The sequence below is a fragment of the Nerophis lumbriciformis genome, linkage group LG38, assembly GCF_033978685.3.
Source record: "Nerophis lumbriciformis linkage group LG38, RoL_Nlum_v2.1, whole genome shotgun sequence".
In the NCBI taxonomy this organism is placed as follows: domain Eukaryota; kingdom Metazoa; phylum Chordata; class Actinopteri; order Syngnathiformes; family Syngnathidae; genus Nerophis; species Nerophis lumbriciformis.
This window is the reverse complement of record NC_084585.2, coordinates 19,646,506-19,663,354: the sequence shown is the minus strand read 5'-3', so window position 1 is coordinate 19,663,354 and position 16,849 is coordinate 19,646,506. Positions and strand designations below refer to the sequence as shown.

General features: G+C 35.6%; 1 protein-coding gene across 4 annotated transcripts in view; it reads left to right on the top strand.

Annotated features, from left to right (window-relative positions):
- The window catches only part of nbl1 (NBL1, DAN family BMP antagonist), a 39,225-nt gene extending 27,217 nt beyond the window's left edge, over positions 1-12,008 (top strand). For all 4 annotated transcript variants that reach the window (XM_061932638.1, XM_061932637.2, XM_061932636.1 and 1 more), the window contains exons 3-4: positions 5,856-5,967; positions 11,482-12,008. In XM_061932638.1, the coding sequence (XP_061788622.1) occupies positions 5,856-5,967; positions 11,482-11,757 (388 nt within the window). In that variant the 3' untranslated portion in view covers positions 11,758-12,008. The remainder of the gene's footprint in view (positions 1-5,855; positions 5,968-11,481) is intronic.
- The last annotated feature ends 4,841 nt before the right edge of the window (positions 12,009-16,849 follow it).

The following is a 16,849-nucleotide window of genomic DNA, read 5'->3' as shown; positions in this document are numbered from 1 at the left end:
GGTTGCAGACCCACCGGAGTGCATGGTGGCGTCTGCTGGCCCACCGGACTGCATGGTGGCGTCTGCTGGTCCACCGAAGAGGATGGCGCCGTCTGTTGCAGACCCACTGGGGTGAGGAGTAGCTGTGCCTCCCCAGCTGCACAGCCACTCCTAGCCCCCCCCTCAAGGGACGGATCCCAGACGTCCCTAGACAGGCCCACAGACGAAAAGGATGGGTGGGAGAGGGCTTGAAATGCGGCCGAACTCCTCTTCAATTTAGCCATTAATTCTAATGCTTTGTTAAGCCTCTCCGCCATGGAAATCTCCGCGGGGAACGTGTTAACAGGCTGGATCATTATGTCAGAGTTTGTAGTTGACGAACCCCAAGATGCAGAGATGGCAGCAGGCTTGGTACAAGAAAACATATTTTTAATGTTCAAAAATAAGAAAATGAGAACACGAACCAGAAAACAGGAAGCAGGAACAGGAGTCAGGATCCAGGGAATAGCTTAACGACAGCATACAGCAAACAACGACACGACAGGTAGTAACGACAATGATCCAGCAATGACTGGAGGAGAAGGCAGGTTTAAATAGTAGCTGGCTGATTGACACCAGGTGTGGCCAGGTGCCAATCAGCCACAGCTGAGGGGAAGCAGCACTCAGGGAGACACTCAGGAAATGAAGAAAAAATAAAAGCGCTGACAGGAAACTAAGACAAACAGAGAAAAAACTAAAACATAGTCAAACTGTCATGGACAAGCCTGACAATAGAGAACATACAAACCCTTTATTGAATCAAAGATACTGAAATTCCACGACATAGTGAATTTGCAAACTGCTAAAATTATACACAAAGCAAACTATAACCTGCTACCTAAGAATGTACAACATTTCTTCTCAAAAAAAGAGGAGAAAAATTTAATTCAAAACATTTGTATGCACGTACAACACTTAAGACCTTCAGTATATCAGTATGTGGAATTAATTTATGGAATGGACTAAGCAAAGAAATCAAACAATGTACTGATATGATCCACTTCAAGAAACTCTTCAAACTTAAAGTGTTTACAAAGTACAAAGAAGAAGAACCATGATAAACATTCTGAATTTATTTCATCCATCCATTCATTTTCTAAATAATCTTACTCATCTCACCTTTTGAAATACAACTTACTTCACCAAGTATTATTTATTTATTTGTATTGTGATTACTTATGGAGTATATTGTGAATAAATTGAGAACAGGAAGTGAACAAAGGTTTTCGCAACTTTTATGTAAAGGAAAAGGGGTAGGATTAAATAAGCTCTGCTTCTTCCTACTCCTTTTCGAACATGTTGAAAAGAGAAACTGGAAATTGTGATGTATCATGTTGTATGCTTGCATGTTCCAAGTAAAAATAAACTCAAACTCAAAATAAACTCAAACTCAATATGACTCAAACAACCTTATTATTGAACATTGACAGCAACATTTATTACATCTGTACTTTTATGACATATTTCATAACTAAAGGATTCAAATGAAAGAAAACAATATTTAAATCTTTACAAAAGCCCAGGCCATTATTATGTGGCCCACCTTTGGTGGTTCTGGCCCCAAACAACTGCATAGAGTGTTTATGCCAAGGCTACTGAATTCCATACTTTTATAGGGCCGACAGAATTTTGTAAGTACTGCCGGGTATCGATTCACATAAAATCACATCACGTCACGTCCGGTTGCAGATGCCTCCAACGCCTGGCGGGTAAACAAGCACTCAGAGCGGACTCAGGCATACTGCCTCTCGGTAATGTTGCAATTTTCCTTGCCAACAAAGCAAGTATGCTTGATAGAAAACATGCAAATGTATTTTCCAAAATGCACTAGTTTGACGCTAATATGCCATATACATGCTACTGATTAGCATATGTGATTTTACACGGCGACCTCTAAATTTGGTAATTAAAACTACAACCAAAATGCATGTTACAATGAAATAGCTGGTGTGTAATAAGTACGATACCTACAGTATAAACACTCTGTAGGGTGCAACAAAAAATGTGATTCTCTTTAATGCCAAAGACTACTTTCTGGCTAGGCAACACTCCGTAGCCTATACACTACTGCCATCTAACATCTTGGAATTGCAACTACAAGCAAAGTCTACTTTATAAAACTTACAAATGAGACTCAAAAGGGTACGAAAACAATATATAGCAACTGTACAGCACAGTTATCATTATTGGATCTCTGTTTGATGTAAAAAACAATTAAATTTTTTTATCAAATGGACTCCTGAAAATTGAAAACCGGCATCGATTTCCAGCTACCGGAAATTGGTAGCGTATCGATTCAAATGTAAAAGGCACCCATCCCTAATGTTACCTTTAATTGAAGACTTTTGTTGGCATTGAGAAGGTGCCAGTCTCACGGACGCCACCCTCGTACCTTGCGAGGAGTTCTTTCTAGAATTGAGTAGTGTTTCTCACCTTCCGCATTGAAGTGCTGGCACTCGCAACTTTCTTTGGCCCCATGGTGAATTATTTAGTAGAGAGACTGAGTCACCAACACGTGGACTTTTTTTTTAGGCTCTCGGTGCTACGGAACAATATGCAGGCAAACAGACAAGTTTATGTGCAATGATTGGCTGAATAATGGCCAGGGGCAAAATGTTGACATTTGTGAAAAATCAAAAATACTGTACTTTTTTACAAAGTGCATGTAGCTTCCCAAATCAGTCACTTAAACCAGAAACGACGACCGCAATACAGTACTGACCTTTTTCTTGTGTTAATTGCAAGGACTTCAGATGGTTCGAGCTTCAATGGGGCACTGAGCCCATGTTGGGGAAGTGTGCGTGCAGGCTTCCCAGCATGCCTTGGGTTCCTGTAGATCACTATATGAGCGAGACAGTGGTTTAAGTTGACGACCCTGTGCTCTTTTCTGCTGTGTAGGTTTGCTAGGAGGCTACAGTATAAAAGCACTTCCTTAAAGCAAGTTCAAGTTTTCTATTGACCATTTCCACACATACACATCATAGACCTGGTGACACAGAGGAGAAAGTTGGAAGCTAGTTCGCAAACAATCAAGCAAGGAGTTATTGTTTTTATTGTAAGATAATGTTGATTAATAAAGCAAAGTCATTAAACAAATGTCCTTTTTATTGCTATATTGTTATTTCCTGTTATTTTCATTGACCAAAAAAGGTCCACATATGTGCCACGACACAGTGGTTGGGAGTCACAGCTCGAGCTGACGCAGAAAAGTGGGATGGAATAGTTTTTTGACTCCTCACTGGCCACTTGTTGCTAGGCAGAATTCACAGGGCTCAAGCATACCTGAGACATCGGCCAATGAAAAAACAAATAGTAAATGCCAGTCCCGCCCACTCAGTTGTTGTTTATGTTGGTTATTTGTCCTCCATGAAAGCGGATCTCTTTGCAGGCAGCCATGATTCAGCATTGTTACTCGTGCCATCACTCCACAACACAACAAAGCATTAGTGCACTTTTTCCAACTTCTTGGATTATTTTGGATAATTGGTGTTTGCGTTCAATGTTCAAGGTGGCGGTTATTTTTAATCGTGGTCTTAATTATGCAACACATTGCCTTTAATTAGTGGATTATTTTGAGTTTTGTTTTTGTTTTTTTGCTGCAGCTGTTACATATACTGTAATAATATACATGGTAATTGGGATTTGTTATATACTATTTATATTATATACAAATATAATATAATAATAAAATATATCAGTATATATTACATACTGTATATATAATATGTAAATATTACATGTATGTTATATATTACATTGCTACTATGGTACATTTTTAGTCTACTTTATACCTTCTGCCCGAATGCAGCTGAGATAGGCTCCAGCACCCCCCGTGACCCCAAAAGGGACAAGTGGTAGAAAATGGATGGATGGATAATACCTGGGGATAGGTTGATTGGCAACACTAAATTGGCCCTAGTGTGTGAATGTGATTGGGAATGTTGTCTGTCTATCTGTGTTGGCCCTGTGATGAGGTGGCGACTTGTCCAGGGTGTAGCCCGTCTTCCGCCCGAACGCAGCTGAGATAGGCTCCAGCACCCCCCGTGACCCCAAAAGGGACAATCGGTAGAAAATGGATGGATGGATAATACCTACATTATGCTTTCCATCCCTACCCTTTCCATCCTTTGAAACTGAGCTACTGTGTGGAACACTTTCCCTTCTGGATCAATAAAGTTTGTCTAAGTCTAAGTCTAAGTATACAGTACAAATAAAATGAAATGCCTATATTTCACAATTAATATGACTGTAAGAATGCAATAACATTAGGTAAGCAACTTTGTTAGATTTATAAAATAATAGTTAAAGAAAATATATACAGTAAAGAATAAACTTGTTAAATTAAAGTTAAACATAATACACAAATAAAAATGTATGTTTCTAGTTTTCAGGAATACAATGAAATGTATTGACAGCATTTTAACCACACAGTGCAACACAATGAGGCAAGTAGTTATGTTAGAAAATACATTAAAAACATGTACAAAATAAACATACTGAAATAATTTTAAAATTATTTAAAAACAATGACTTCTTTAAGAAATAATAAAATGTTTATTTTCAGTTTCAGGACTAGAATAGCATGTACTGACAATAGATTTATTTGCACAGTGTAACAAAATGAGGGAAACAACTCTTAGAGTCAGAGAATAATAACAAATGAAAAATAAAATAAAAATAAACCTAATAAATGTATGTAAAATATTATCCAATTAAAAAAAAAATAAAGTTCATGATTTTAATTTCAAAAATATAATTGATTTCAGTGTACAGTGCAATAATTTAACTGCACAATGCAACAAAATAAGGTAAGCAACTCTTAGAGCCATATAATAATAATAATAATAATAATGATAATAATAGTAATAGTAAAAATGATAATAATAATGATAAAGAAATTACAAATATTTAAAATAAACCTAATTCGGTAATGTAAAAATATAAATATGACTTATAATAGTATTGATAAAAAAAACCATAAAAATTTGTGTTTTTATTTTCAAGAATAGAATTGACTGCCTATATTGACAATTAATGTCACTGTACAGTGCAACAAAATAAGGTAAGCAACTCTTACAGCCATAATACAACAATAAAATTAGTAGCACTAATAATAATGACGAAAAAAGAAAACATATTAAAATATAAACCTAATTAATTCATGTACAAATATAATAAATAGTATTAACTAAAACGATGTAAAATTAATGTTGTTATTTTCAAGAATAGAAATAAGTGTCTATGTTGTTTCACTGCACAGTGAAAACATTAATGCAAGAAGGTTGTTAGGCAATTATTATTTTGGTTTCATTTCAAAATCAAGATAAAAAATATGTTGGAAAAAAATATAACACATGAAGTAAGTAAATTAGGTTAAACTATTAACTAAATAAAAACATTACATTTATGTTTTTAATTTCAAAAACAGGATACAATGCCTTATATTGACAATTTCACTGTACAGTTTAAAAATGAAGATAAAACGCTCTGTTAGAAAATGATTACTTTTAAATAAAAAACCTAATAAAGGAATTAAATTAAATAGGCAGGTAAGGACTCTGTTAGAACTTTTTATTGACAAAATAATACATATATCTAAAAATATAAAAATAAAAGTTTTTTAATTTGAAAAAATATATATCTATATGTATACGTTTATAAGATTGAAAGAAAACACTTCTAAAACAAACTCATTAAATTATGTTTAAAAAATAAATAATATACTGTATATTACATATATGTTTCATTATTTCTAGAAATGAAATAATCTACGATGTATAAAACACAATGAGAAAATGTAAATAAAGAAAATGACAACGTGGTCTGTCTCCTTGCAGAGCCTGTCTGGGCCAGTGTTTCAGCTACAGCGTCCCCAACACGTTCCCCCAGTCCACGGAGTCCCTGGTGCACTGTGACTCCTGCATGCCCGCCCAGACTCAGTGGGAAGTGGTAAGAGTTATTGCACGTTCAAAGTCAGCTCACATAGCCAGCGTGCTTTTTACTGCTGGCACACCAAAATGCTCGGCTGTGACGTTAATAGGTGGGCCCTGCAGTTCCTCTGCTTCCTGCTGGGAATGTTACCTTTTAAACTCGTCCTCGTGTTCCCTGGCCTTGTGGGGAGGAGGGCAGGGCGGCCATGTTTGTATGTACTGGTCACCTGTAGTCGTGTCTCAGTGGAAAACATTGCAGCTGTTACCTGATTGAGTAGTCACTTTGCTCCTTGTGTGTGTGTGTGTGTGTGTGTGTGTGTGTGTGTGTGTGTGTGTGTGTGTGTGTGTGTGTGTGTGTGTGTGTGTGTGTGTTCTTGTATTTCTACCCTTCTTGAGACATCAACAAGGAAAAGTACCTTCCATATGAGGACCGGTGAACAAGTTAGGACCGAAGTCATGGTCCCAATACGGAAAACCATTGCATTTAATAGAGAACCAAATACTGGAGTCTGTGAACATTGCTCCAAAGTCAGGATTTTTTGTTGATTTGATGTGCATACAAAAGTAAACATTGACAGGTTCAAATGCAGCAATATATGATAAAACAAGACGGCAGCTAAGGAAGGACTTCCCTATTTATGCCTGAAAAAAAACGCCAGGTGAACAGCTGATTTTACGACTTCCGGTGCTGACGTAAGACAACCCGCGTCCCATATGACTATCATTATGAGAGGAGCGCTCTGCTCTTTTTAGGAACCTACTTCAAAAATGCTCGTTAAAGATCCTTTATGTCACAAGAGCGATTCTGTTGTTTTCAGTTAACTTCTACAGCTGGGTTGCCCAAAGTGCGGCACAGGGGCCATCTGTGTTTTGTGACTCATTTGTCATCGGCCTTAAGCACATTACAAAAAACAACAAATAGAGATTTTGTTTGCACCCCTGGTAATGAAATCTATCAAAATGAGGGTGGTCCCAAAAAGGAGGGATTTTTCACGTTGACTGTGTGTCAATTTTAAAAGTGCTCCTCCTCTGGTCAACATATGAAATAACAAGTGTGTGTAAGAAATTGAAATGCGCCCCCTTTGGCCAAACTTAATTAAAAACATTTAATAAATATGTATATAGAGACATACTGTAATAACTTGAAGTAAATAAAAAAACAAAAAACAAAGACATTCATTAAAAGCAGTCTTTTTCTCACCATTTGTAGACTTTTTTCTTATAAAATTGGGAACAATTTCTCATATTCTTTCTGTTTCTGTAATATTGCAATATTTTCTCGTAAAATGATTACTTTTTATGTAAAATGATTGCTTTTTATGTAAAATTATTACTTTTTTTATGTAAAATTATTACTTTTTAATGCAAAATGGTGACATTTGTCATATAAAATTCTGACTTTTGTCATAATTTTGCCTGATAAAATTCCGATGATTATAATATTGCCAACATTTTTAAGTTTTCTTTTAAAATTGTGACTTTTGTCGAGTAAAATTACGACTGTTTTCATAAAATTGCCAACATTTTAGGTTTTTTTTTGTAAAATTGCGACTGTTATAGAGTAAAATTCCAACTTTTATCATGATATTGCACAAATATTCAGTTTTTCTTGTAACATTTTGACTTGCGTTGACTAAAATTATGACTTTATTATAATACTCCCAAAATTCTACTTTTTTCTTGTGAAATTGTGAACTTTTTCTTGTGAAATTCCAACTAATTTTTCACAACATTTCCATAGTATGCATATATTATTAATGTTGTAAATACAAATATTTATATATCTAGAAAGGGTGGTCCTAAGGAGGTAGGCATTTTTCGGAGGTCTCAAGAAGGTAACAAATACAAGAATGTGTGTGTGTGCGCGCGTGTGACAGAGAATCCAAGCCCAACTCACTTTTAATTAGCCTCAAATGGATGTTTATGTTGGTGGTTATGATTATTGTTGCATGACTTTAACTGTGGCTGGAAATAACAAAGTCAGTTCTCATGAAAGAGGATACGACTGGAAGCAGCTCGATCCCGATGAAAGTGCTGAATGATCGCTTTCAATGCAAACAGCGAAGGCAACGTTGTGTGAGGTCTGGAGCTCCCGCTTAGCTTGTGCAACATCTCCCACTTGATAGGAATTTATACCGAGGAATGGCTCCACACCAAATATTCTGGGGGAAAAAGTCTAAAGAAAGGGCGTTCAAAGTGTGTCCCCGCAGGCCGCTTTCTTTTTTTGGCCTAATAAAAAGATGAATTCATTGTTTATGATGTATTGTCAGATACCATCTTCTCTGTCACATATGGCTGAGATGTGGATGTTTTTTTTTTTTATCTAAATGGCCCTCGTCCTTCCATTTTTTGGTATGTGACCCTCGCAGCAAAAAGTTCTCACACGATGTCAAGTAAAGCAGGCTTCACTACACATCTTAAAATGCAGCATTTCCAATACATTATTGTGGGACCTTATTATTATTATTGTTATTTCAGATAATTGAAAAATAGCTTACTGTAGTACTTTACTTATTACAAGTATAAGATGTCTGTTCATACAGGTTGTCTCCAATTGAAAGCCTTTTAAGAGTACTGACTTTCAAAACACTTTAAAACTGAACACACATGACATATGTCAATGTAACTTATATGACATTAGATAACTTTTATGTGACTTTCTAACATAAAAGAAATGCTTTAAAGGTCGAAGGTAAAAAGCTCTGTTAGAATTTTACTTTAAAATATTGTTTTAAAATACAAAAAAATATATTTGTCACAATGTGTTGATGACGAACCCCAAGATGCAGAGAAGACAGGCTTGGTACAGGAAAACATGATTTAATGTCCATAAAATTAAGAAAAAACACAAACCAGGAACCAGGAACGGACAAACTGGAAACAGGGAACAGGAACCAGCAAACAGGAACTAGGAACAAAAAGACAGAAAGCTGCAAACAGCTACAGAATACAGCTTACCGTTACAACGACAATACTCCAGCACAGACTGGATGGCAAGGCAGGTTTAAATAGTAGCTGGCTGATTGACACCAGGTGTGGCCAGGTGCCAATCAGCCGCAGCTGAGGGGTTAACAGTGCTCAGGGAGACAAGAAGGAAATAAAGACAAACAGAGGAAAAACTAAAACATAACCAAACTGTCAGGGACAAGCCTGACAATATTGTATTCCATTCATCCATTTTCTACCGCTTGTCCCGTTCGTGGTCGCGGGGGGTGCTGGAGCTTATCTCAGCTGCGTTCGGGCGGAAGATGGGCTACACCCTGGACAAGTCGCCACCTCATCACAGGGCCAACACAGATAGACAGACAACATTCCCACTCACATTCACACACTAGGGCCAATTTAGTGTTGCCAATCAACCTATCCCCAGGTGCATGTTTTTGGAGGTGGGAGGAAGCCGGAGTATTCGGAGGGAACCCACGCAGTCACATGCAAACTCCACACAGAAAGATCCCGAGCCCGGGATTGAACTCAGGACTACCGGTACTCAGGACCTTCGTACTGTGATTTAAAATAATAAATATTAAATATTTTTAAATAAAGATATTTTTAAATTAAGATAAAAAGTTGTGTTAATTTAAAAAAAATTTTTTTTTAATTAGGTTAAAAAAGAAAAAAAGAAAAAGAAAAACATTGCATTTGTTTCATTTCTGTAGAAATTAAACTATTGAATGTTTTCAAAACAAAATAACTTCTCTGTGACATTTCAACATAAAATAAATGCTTTTAAAAAATTTGAGCTTGAAGCTAATTTTCTTTTTGGTTATGCAATACAATTTCACTGTACAGAGTCAACATTAAGGAAAGAAGCTATGTTAGAACACACACACACACACACACACACACACACACACACACACACACACACACACACACACACACACACACACACACACACACACACAGACACGCATATAGTAAATATTTATATTATGAATATATATATATACATATATATATATATATATATATATATATATATATATATATACATATATATATACATATAATATATATATATATATATATATGTATATATATAATATATATATATAATTACATTAAGGAAAGAAGCTATGTTAGAACACACACACACACACACACACACACACACACACACACACACACACACACACACACACACAGACACGCATATAGTAAATATTTATATTATGAATATATATATATATACATATATATATATATATATATATATATATATATATACACATATATATATATACATATAATATATATATATATATATGTTATGAGTATGATGCATTTAAAAATATAAAATATATTTTAGTTAAAAATAATACACGTTTGTATATTTTTGAATTAGGATCAAAAGTTATGTCATAAAAAATCTACAACATAGATTAATTAAATTAGGTGAACAAAAATTACGAATAAGGATATTGCATTTGTTTCATTACTATAAATATTAAATTATTATGTTTTATTAAGTTGTATTGTATTTAGTTTAAAAAATAGAATAACTTACAACAATCAAAGAAATGCTTTAAAACAAATGCCCTAGCTCAATGCTAATTTAGGTTGGATATGCAATTTAGTGCAAAAAATAAGGGAAGAAGCTTTTTTAAAATGTTGTATGAACATTTTTTAAACATTTGTTATATATGCTATATTCCAAAATATAAATATAAAATATTTTTAGTTTAAAAATATACTTTTAAATTAGGATACAAAGTTATGTTGGAAAAAAATTCTAAAACATATATTAATTTAATTAGGTTTGAAAAGAAATACCCAACTAAATAAAGACAATTACATTTATGTTTCGTTATAATAGAAATTAAATTATATATTTCTTTTAAATTACAGTAACTTCTCTGCCACATACCATCATAAAATAAACACATGAAAACAAATATTGCCAATTTACGGGCTACAAATTAGCATTAGTCTTTTACATGGGCTCTTCAACACCTCCACATTTGGTCATTAAAACTATACCTAAGATGCACCTTACAACCAATCAGCTGGTGTGTAATTAGAACAATACTTAAAACATAAGCACAGACAAAAAAAAAAGACTTGCACATTCAACTGAATGCCAAAGACTACTTCCTGACTACAGCAACACACATCGGAAATGGAATAAAAAGAATGCATATGCTTGCCAATGAGACTCACAAGTGTGAGAAAACAAGATATGACAGCGAAAAAATAACTTATTTTCTATCCAGCATGCAGAGCCCACGTCAGTACAACAACAGATCACTTCATCAAAACTTGTCCAACATTGCACACCACAAAATAAGTCCAAAGTATGTATTATTAGTGCTGATATCGGTACAAGGCTGCAATATAGGTATCGCATTGGCAGTGAAAAAGTTGTATCAACACTCTGCCATAAATGTATTCATTTCATAAATAAAGTTTGTGTTGACATGGGTGTGTTTTAATAGTGTACGAGTTTAAATGTACATTCAGTGCGTGCCTGTATGTGTGTGTGTGCGTGCGTGTGCGTGTGTGTGTGTGTGTGTGTGTGTGTGTGTTCACACAGGTGACTCTGGACTGCCCAGGTAACAACGAGACTCCCCGCGTGGACAAGCTGGTAGAGCGGATCTTCCACTGCAGCTGCCAGTCGTGCAGTAAGGAAAGTGTCCAGGATGGCGCGACCATGCAGTTGTATGCAGACAACAGCCTGGAGACGCCATCTTTACCCGACACCCTCATGGAGGCTCAGTCCCGCCCGCCTCCCCCCAGCCCAGATAGCCACTCCACGCACAGTCACACACACCATCACCACCCACTTCCACACACATCAGACGGAGGGTAGGTTTGACCTTTGACCCCCCCTCTCCCACTAAAAGAAGATTTTCTCCTTTTTTACGTGTGTGGTTATGCTGTGACCATATGGTTTCACTTGTGCATTTGCAAAGTCTTTTCATTCAATAAAACGTCATTGTTGATATTCCTGTAAACACACCAGCCTATAAATGCAATGCTCTCTGCTTGTTTGCATGTGTATCTATTCACAACATCAACTTATTTTGATCTGCAATAAATTATCTTGTTCTGGTAACTCTACTTGAGCCAAGTCGGTTTTTATTGGACCCCACAGCCTGATAGCCAAAACTGCATATTTAAGTTTATAGATAATAATTCAATTATATATCTGTTGCCCATAGTTACAGAGAAAAATGAACAATTTAACATGTCATGCTTACAACCTCCTTTAGAGGACGCCAAACACTGCAATTGCGGCTGGCACAAACACAATGGGCAAAGGCTGCAGATGTACTGTGTAAATAGTATATTAATTCTAAAGCTGTCAAAATGTAATAGTTAACTCATGATTAATCACAAAATAATGATCAAATTAATCATGTACACACTTAGATTAATCATGTAATTAATTTTTTTTTACCGTACATGATGTTCAACCTTAACCCAGGGGTGTTAAATTCATTTTAGCTCAGGGGCCGCATGGTGGAAAATCTGTGCACATGTGGGCAGGACTATTAAAGTCATGGCATTAAAACTAAAAAATGAAAACAACTTCAGATTGTTTTCTTTGTCTTAGTTTGGCCAAAAATAGAACAAAGAAGTCCTGAAAATATTACAATAAAAATATAGAAAAAAATACCGGCAGCGGTAAAGTTTAGATCCATGACGGAACGAAGAAAGTGAATGAATGTTTATAACTGATTACATTTACTTATGCACATTTGTACTATTTTTTTTAAAATTAAGTAACGTTTATGACAACCTTTTTCCAAAACACAATATAGAATGTGAGATATAGCAGGATAATGCATACATTTATCATTTGCTTTTAAAACGGCTACAAAAACGTGGGACCCCAAAAATTTACTGTGGGACCCCATTTTTATGACTTGACGGGCTCCCATTTTGAAAATTCTTAGCGTCAACACTGATGGAGTATTGGTGCGTGCAAAACAGCAGCAGTTATAATACTAATCAAATAGGCCATAGATAATTCATTGGCGGGCCGGATTTGGCCCGCGGGCCTTGACTTTGACACCCTTGTTTTAACCGCTATTCGGTCAGTGTTTAGATGAAAGCATATTTCCGTACAAATATAGTACTAGTGTGCTCGCTGGCAAATGTCACTCCAAACTGCAGCCTGAAAGGACTTCAGATAAAAATGTCACCAATTTTTGTGCAAATAAATAACATGCATTCCAGTTAAAAGTTTAAAAACATTCCTGGATGACATTCTGACAATACAATTGCATTTGTGTACAAATATTGGGGTATTTTCTTAAGAAAGTTTTAACGATGCAAGCAAGTCATCATCACCAATCAATCATGATTAATCAAAATTCCAAAATGTGATGAATTTGATTAAAACAATTGATCAATTGACAGGCCTGATTAATACAAACAGCAATATTCATGTATTTGATTTTTAACTGCAGATCATTCATGCCATCCATCCATCCATTTTCTACCGCTTATTCCCTTTTTGGAGTCGCGGGGGGCGCTGGAGCCTATCTCAGCTACAATCGGGCAGAAGGCGAGGTACACCCTGGACAAGTCGCCACCTCATCGCAGGGCCAACACAGATAGGCAGACAACATTCACACTCACATTCACACACTAGGGCCAATTTAGTGTTGCCAATCAACCTATCCCCAGTGCATGTCTTTGGAGGTGGGAGGAAGCCGGAATACCCGGAGGGAACCCACGCAGTCACGGGGAGAACATGCAAACTCCACACAGAAAGATCCCGAGTTAATTAACCAGTTACTACTATGGACAACGAGCCATGTCAATCCCATGAATAATGATTTATTGATGAATAATATATTGCTTAACAGTATTAATATATCCTGGAGGTGCCCCGATACAACATTTTCACTTCTGATACGATACTGACATTGATCCAATACAATATCAGACGGAATCATACATACTTTTATTATCTTGTAGGGTGGAATGTTAGAAAAGGTTTGATCAAGTGAAATTAGTCAAATAGAGAATAATGATAGGTATGAAAAACACTAACCTATTTATTATTATACATCTGGAATATATTTATGCTGTCCCTAAGTTGAAATGGAGTGGTATTTTTATTTTTTTGTGACACCAGTGGTCACAATAATTACACTTTCTATTACGCTTCTGCCTTGAAGACTTTGTATGTGTAAGTAATATGCAACTATAATTATTTGGTACTTCTTTATATTAGAATAGAATAGAAAGTACTTTATTGATCCCTGGGGGAAATTCAGTACCACAGTTCGCTCACAATAGACAATAATAATTATAAATAATATATAATACATATAATATGTATATAATATATAATATATAAATAATATAAATATATTGACACATGTGCTGCTTTGGACTGCAATATTGTTCACTTAAGGACACGTATTATGTATGTATAGCTTGTGTGCTATTATGTGCTTAACTGTTGTGTAGCTGCTAGTTTTATGAGCCGATGCACCGGATCCTGTTTTGTACTGTTAGTTTGACTACCTCAGTTCTGTTTTCAGCACCCCTGGGTTTGTGTTTTGGTTACCATGGGTGCTGATTAGTTTCACCTGCCTCTGATTAGTGTTTGTGGCGCTCACCTGCTCCTGGGCACTAATCAGAGAGCTACCCCACCTGTTTTTTGCCACACACTGTCTGGCTTTCTTGTTTGTCTATGCAACACGTTACATTGAGCAAAGTCTCACGCTATCCGCACGCTTTTCTGTCTTTTTGTATTTTAATGATTTATGAGGAATAAATAATTTCCTTACCTGCACATTGCCTCCGGAGTTCCTGCTGCATCTTGGGAGAATGATCCGCGCCGTAAAATGCGAGGACAGCGTAACAGCTAGCTCCTAATAGCCTATAGCCTACCATGTTTACCTTTTGTCACTGACTTGACTTAAATAGAAGAAAACAACAACCTTGTGTGCTGATTGGAGGACATTTAGATGTTAACTGTCTGTCTGGCTTTGCACAAGTAAACACGCTGCAGGACTGCTCGTATCTGAGTGCTGATATCTGAGATTTTACTAGTTTTTTGCTGATATTGGTCCGATATCCGATATCAATATTGGATCGGGACACCCCCACACTCAAATATTAATTAATTAACTGTCATAATATGGTATCTATGGACTATGAATATTTTTAGCTATTAATATGCTAATTCAATTATTATTTTAGTCATTATTTAATATTTTGTTTTGTTTTGATTTATTTACTAATAATGGTGGATCAGCACTCTTCATTTGAATGTTAGTTAAGTTAATAATTTAAGCTTATTATTATTAATTTTTATTTAAAATAAGTTTATGTTATTTTAATCACTATTAATGTTAGTAATATTATACTATGTAGTGTTAGAATCAGATTGTTTTCTATTATTATTCATGAAGTTGCTCCATGTCCAAAGAAAGCAGTTCATTACATGAACGTATGAATTCTTTGCAGTTATGAAATAATATGCACAACTTTCCCTGTACCGGTACTTACAAAGCGATGCAATGACATGTGGACATTGGAAGAAGATGCTAATAGGAAATTACATTTGCTGACGCAGCCCCTTCGTGGGGGGCCCCGTATTGCATAAATAAGCTCATGTAAAATGTTAAATAATGAATGGCATTTTGCCGTAAATAAATATATTCCTAGCCCCTTCCTGTTCTGTCACTGATAAGAAAATAAAATCACACTTCCCCTTTTTGACACGCTATGTTACTACTTGCCTGATAAATAATTGTTCTGTGTCAGGAAGCTATGCAAATTTATGTTTTTGTGGTGTTACATTTATTTTGCATTGTGAAGTGAAGTGAAGTGAATTATAGTTATATATCGCTTTTCTCAAGTGACTCAAAGCGCTATACACTGTGAAACCCAATATCTAAGTTACATTTTTAAACCAGTGTGGGTGGCACTGGGAGCAGATGGGTAAAGTGTCTTGCCCAAGGACACAACGGCAGTGACTAGGATGGCGGAAGCAGGGATCGAACCTGCAATCCTGAAGTTGCTGGCACGGCTGCTCTACCAACCGAGCTACACCGCCCCAAATTGATTTTTTTTTTTTTTTTTTAACAATTCGTTTTAGTACTAACATGCATCAATTCATATTACAATTTTTTTTATTTTTTTTATTTATTTATTTATTTATTTTTTTTTTTTATTTTTTTATGTCCTGTCCAGCTTCTCAGGCAAATCATATAGTTGATGTAGATGCCCATGTCGGCTGTTCAGATTTACTTTACAAAAGAGAAGTGTAGGATACTTCTCTTGTTGCCTTATTTGTATTTGACTTTATTAAATGTATTTATATTATCATTTAGTGCAGCCGGGCCGGAGCAGGAGGGGATAGAAAGAGAAAAAAAAAAGAAGACAGAGGGGGAAATTGTGGGGACAAGAGGGGGATTAGACAGAGAGACAAAAACAACAACAGCAAACAACAACAACAACAACAATAGAGCAACATCAGCAAATATGACATGTACAAATATGATGGTAAAAGTAATAGCAAATAAGCAGTTAGCGAAAAATAAAAAATAATACAGAAATAACAATGAGCATTATTACACTACAAATGGATCAATACAAATACCAATAGAAATAGCGCTATTGATAATGAACAATACCAATAATTTACCTTTATTATCAACAATACAGTTGTTTAAATGCAACAATACATATACGTAATGATAACTTGAGATACGAAAGAATGCAGAAAAATGGAGGGGGAGAAAGAGAAGCAACCTACATTAACCTTGTAGATTGTTATAGTCACAATAGGTTAAGCTTTGTCAGTGTGCCATGTGTTACACCCAGTTTACCCTAGGGCAACAACGTTAATATATGTTTGATGAAACGTGATTATGTGCATGAGTGTAAGTATGCATATGTACTTGTATATGTACAGAATGTGTATATGTGTT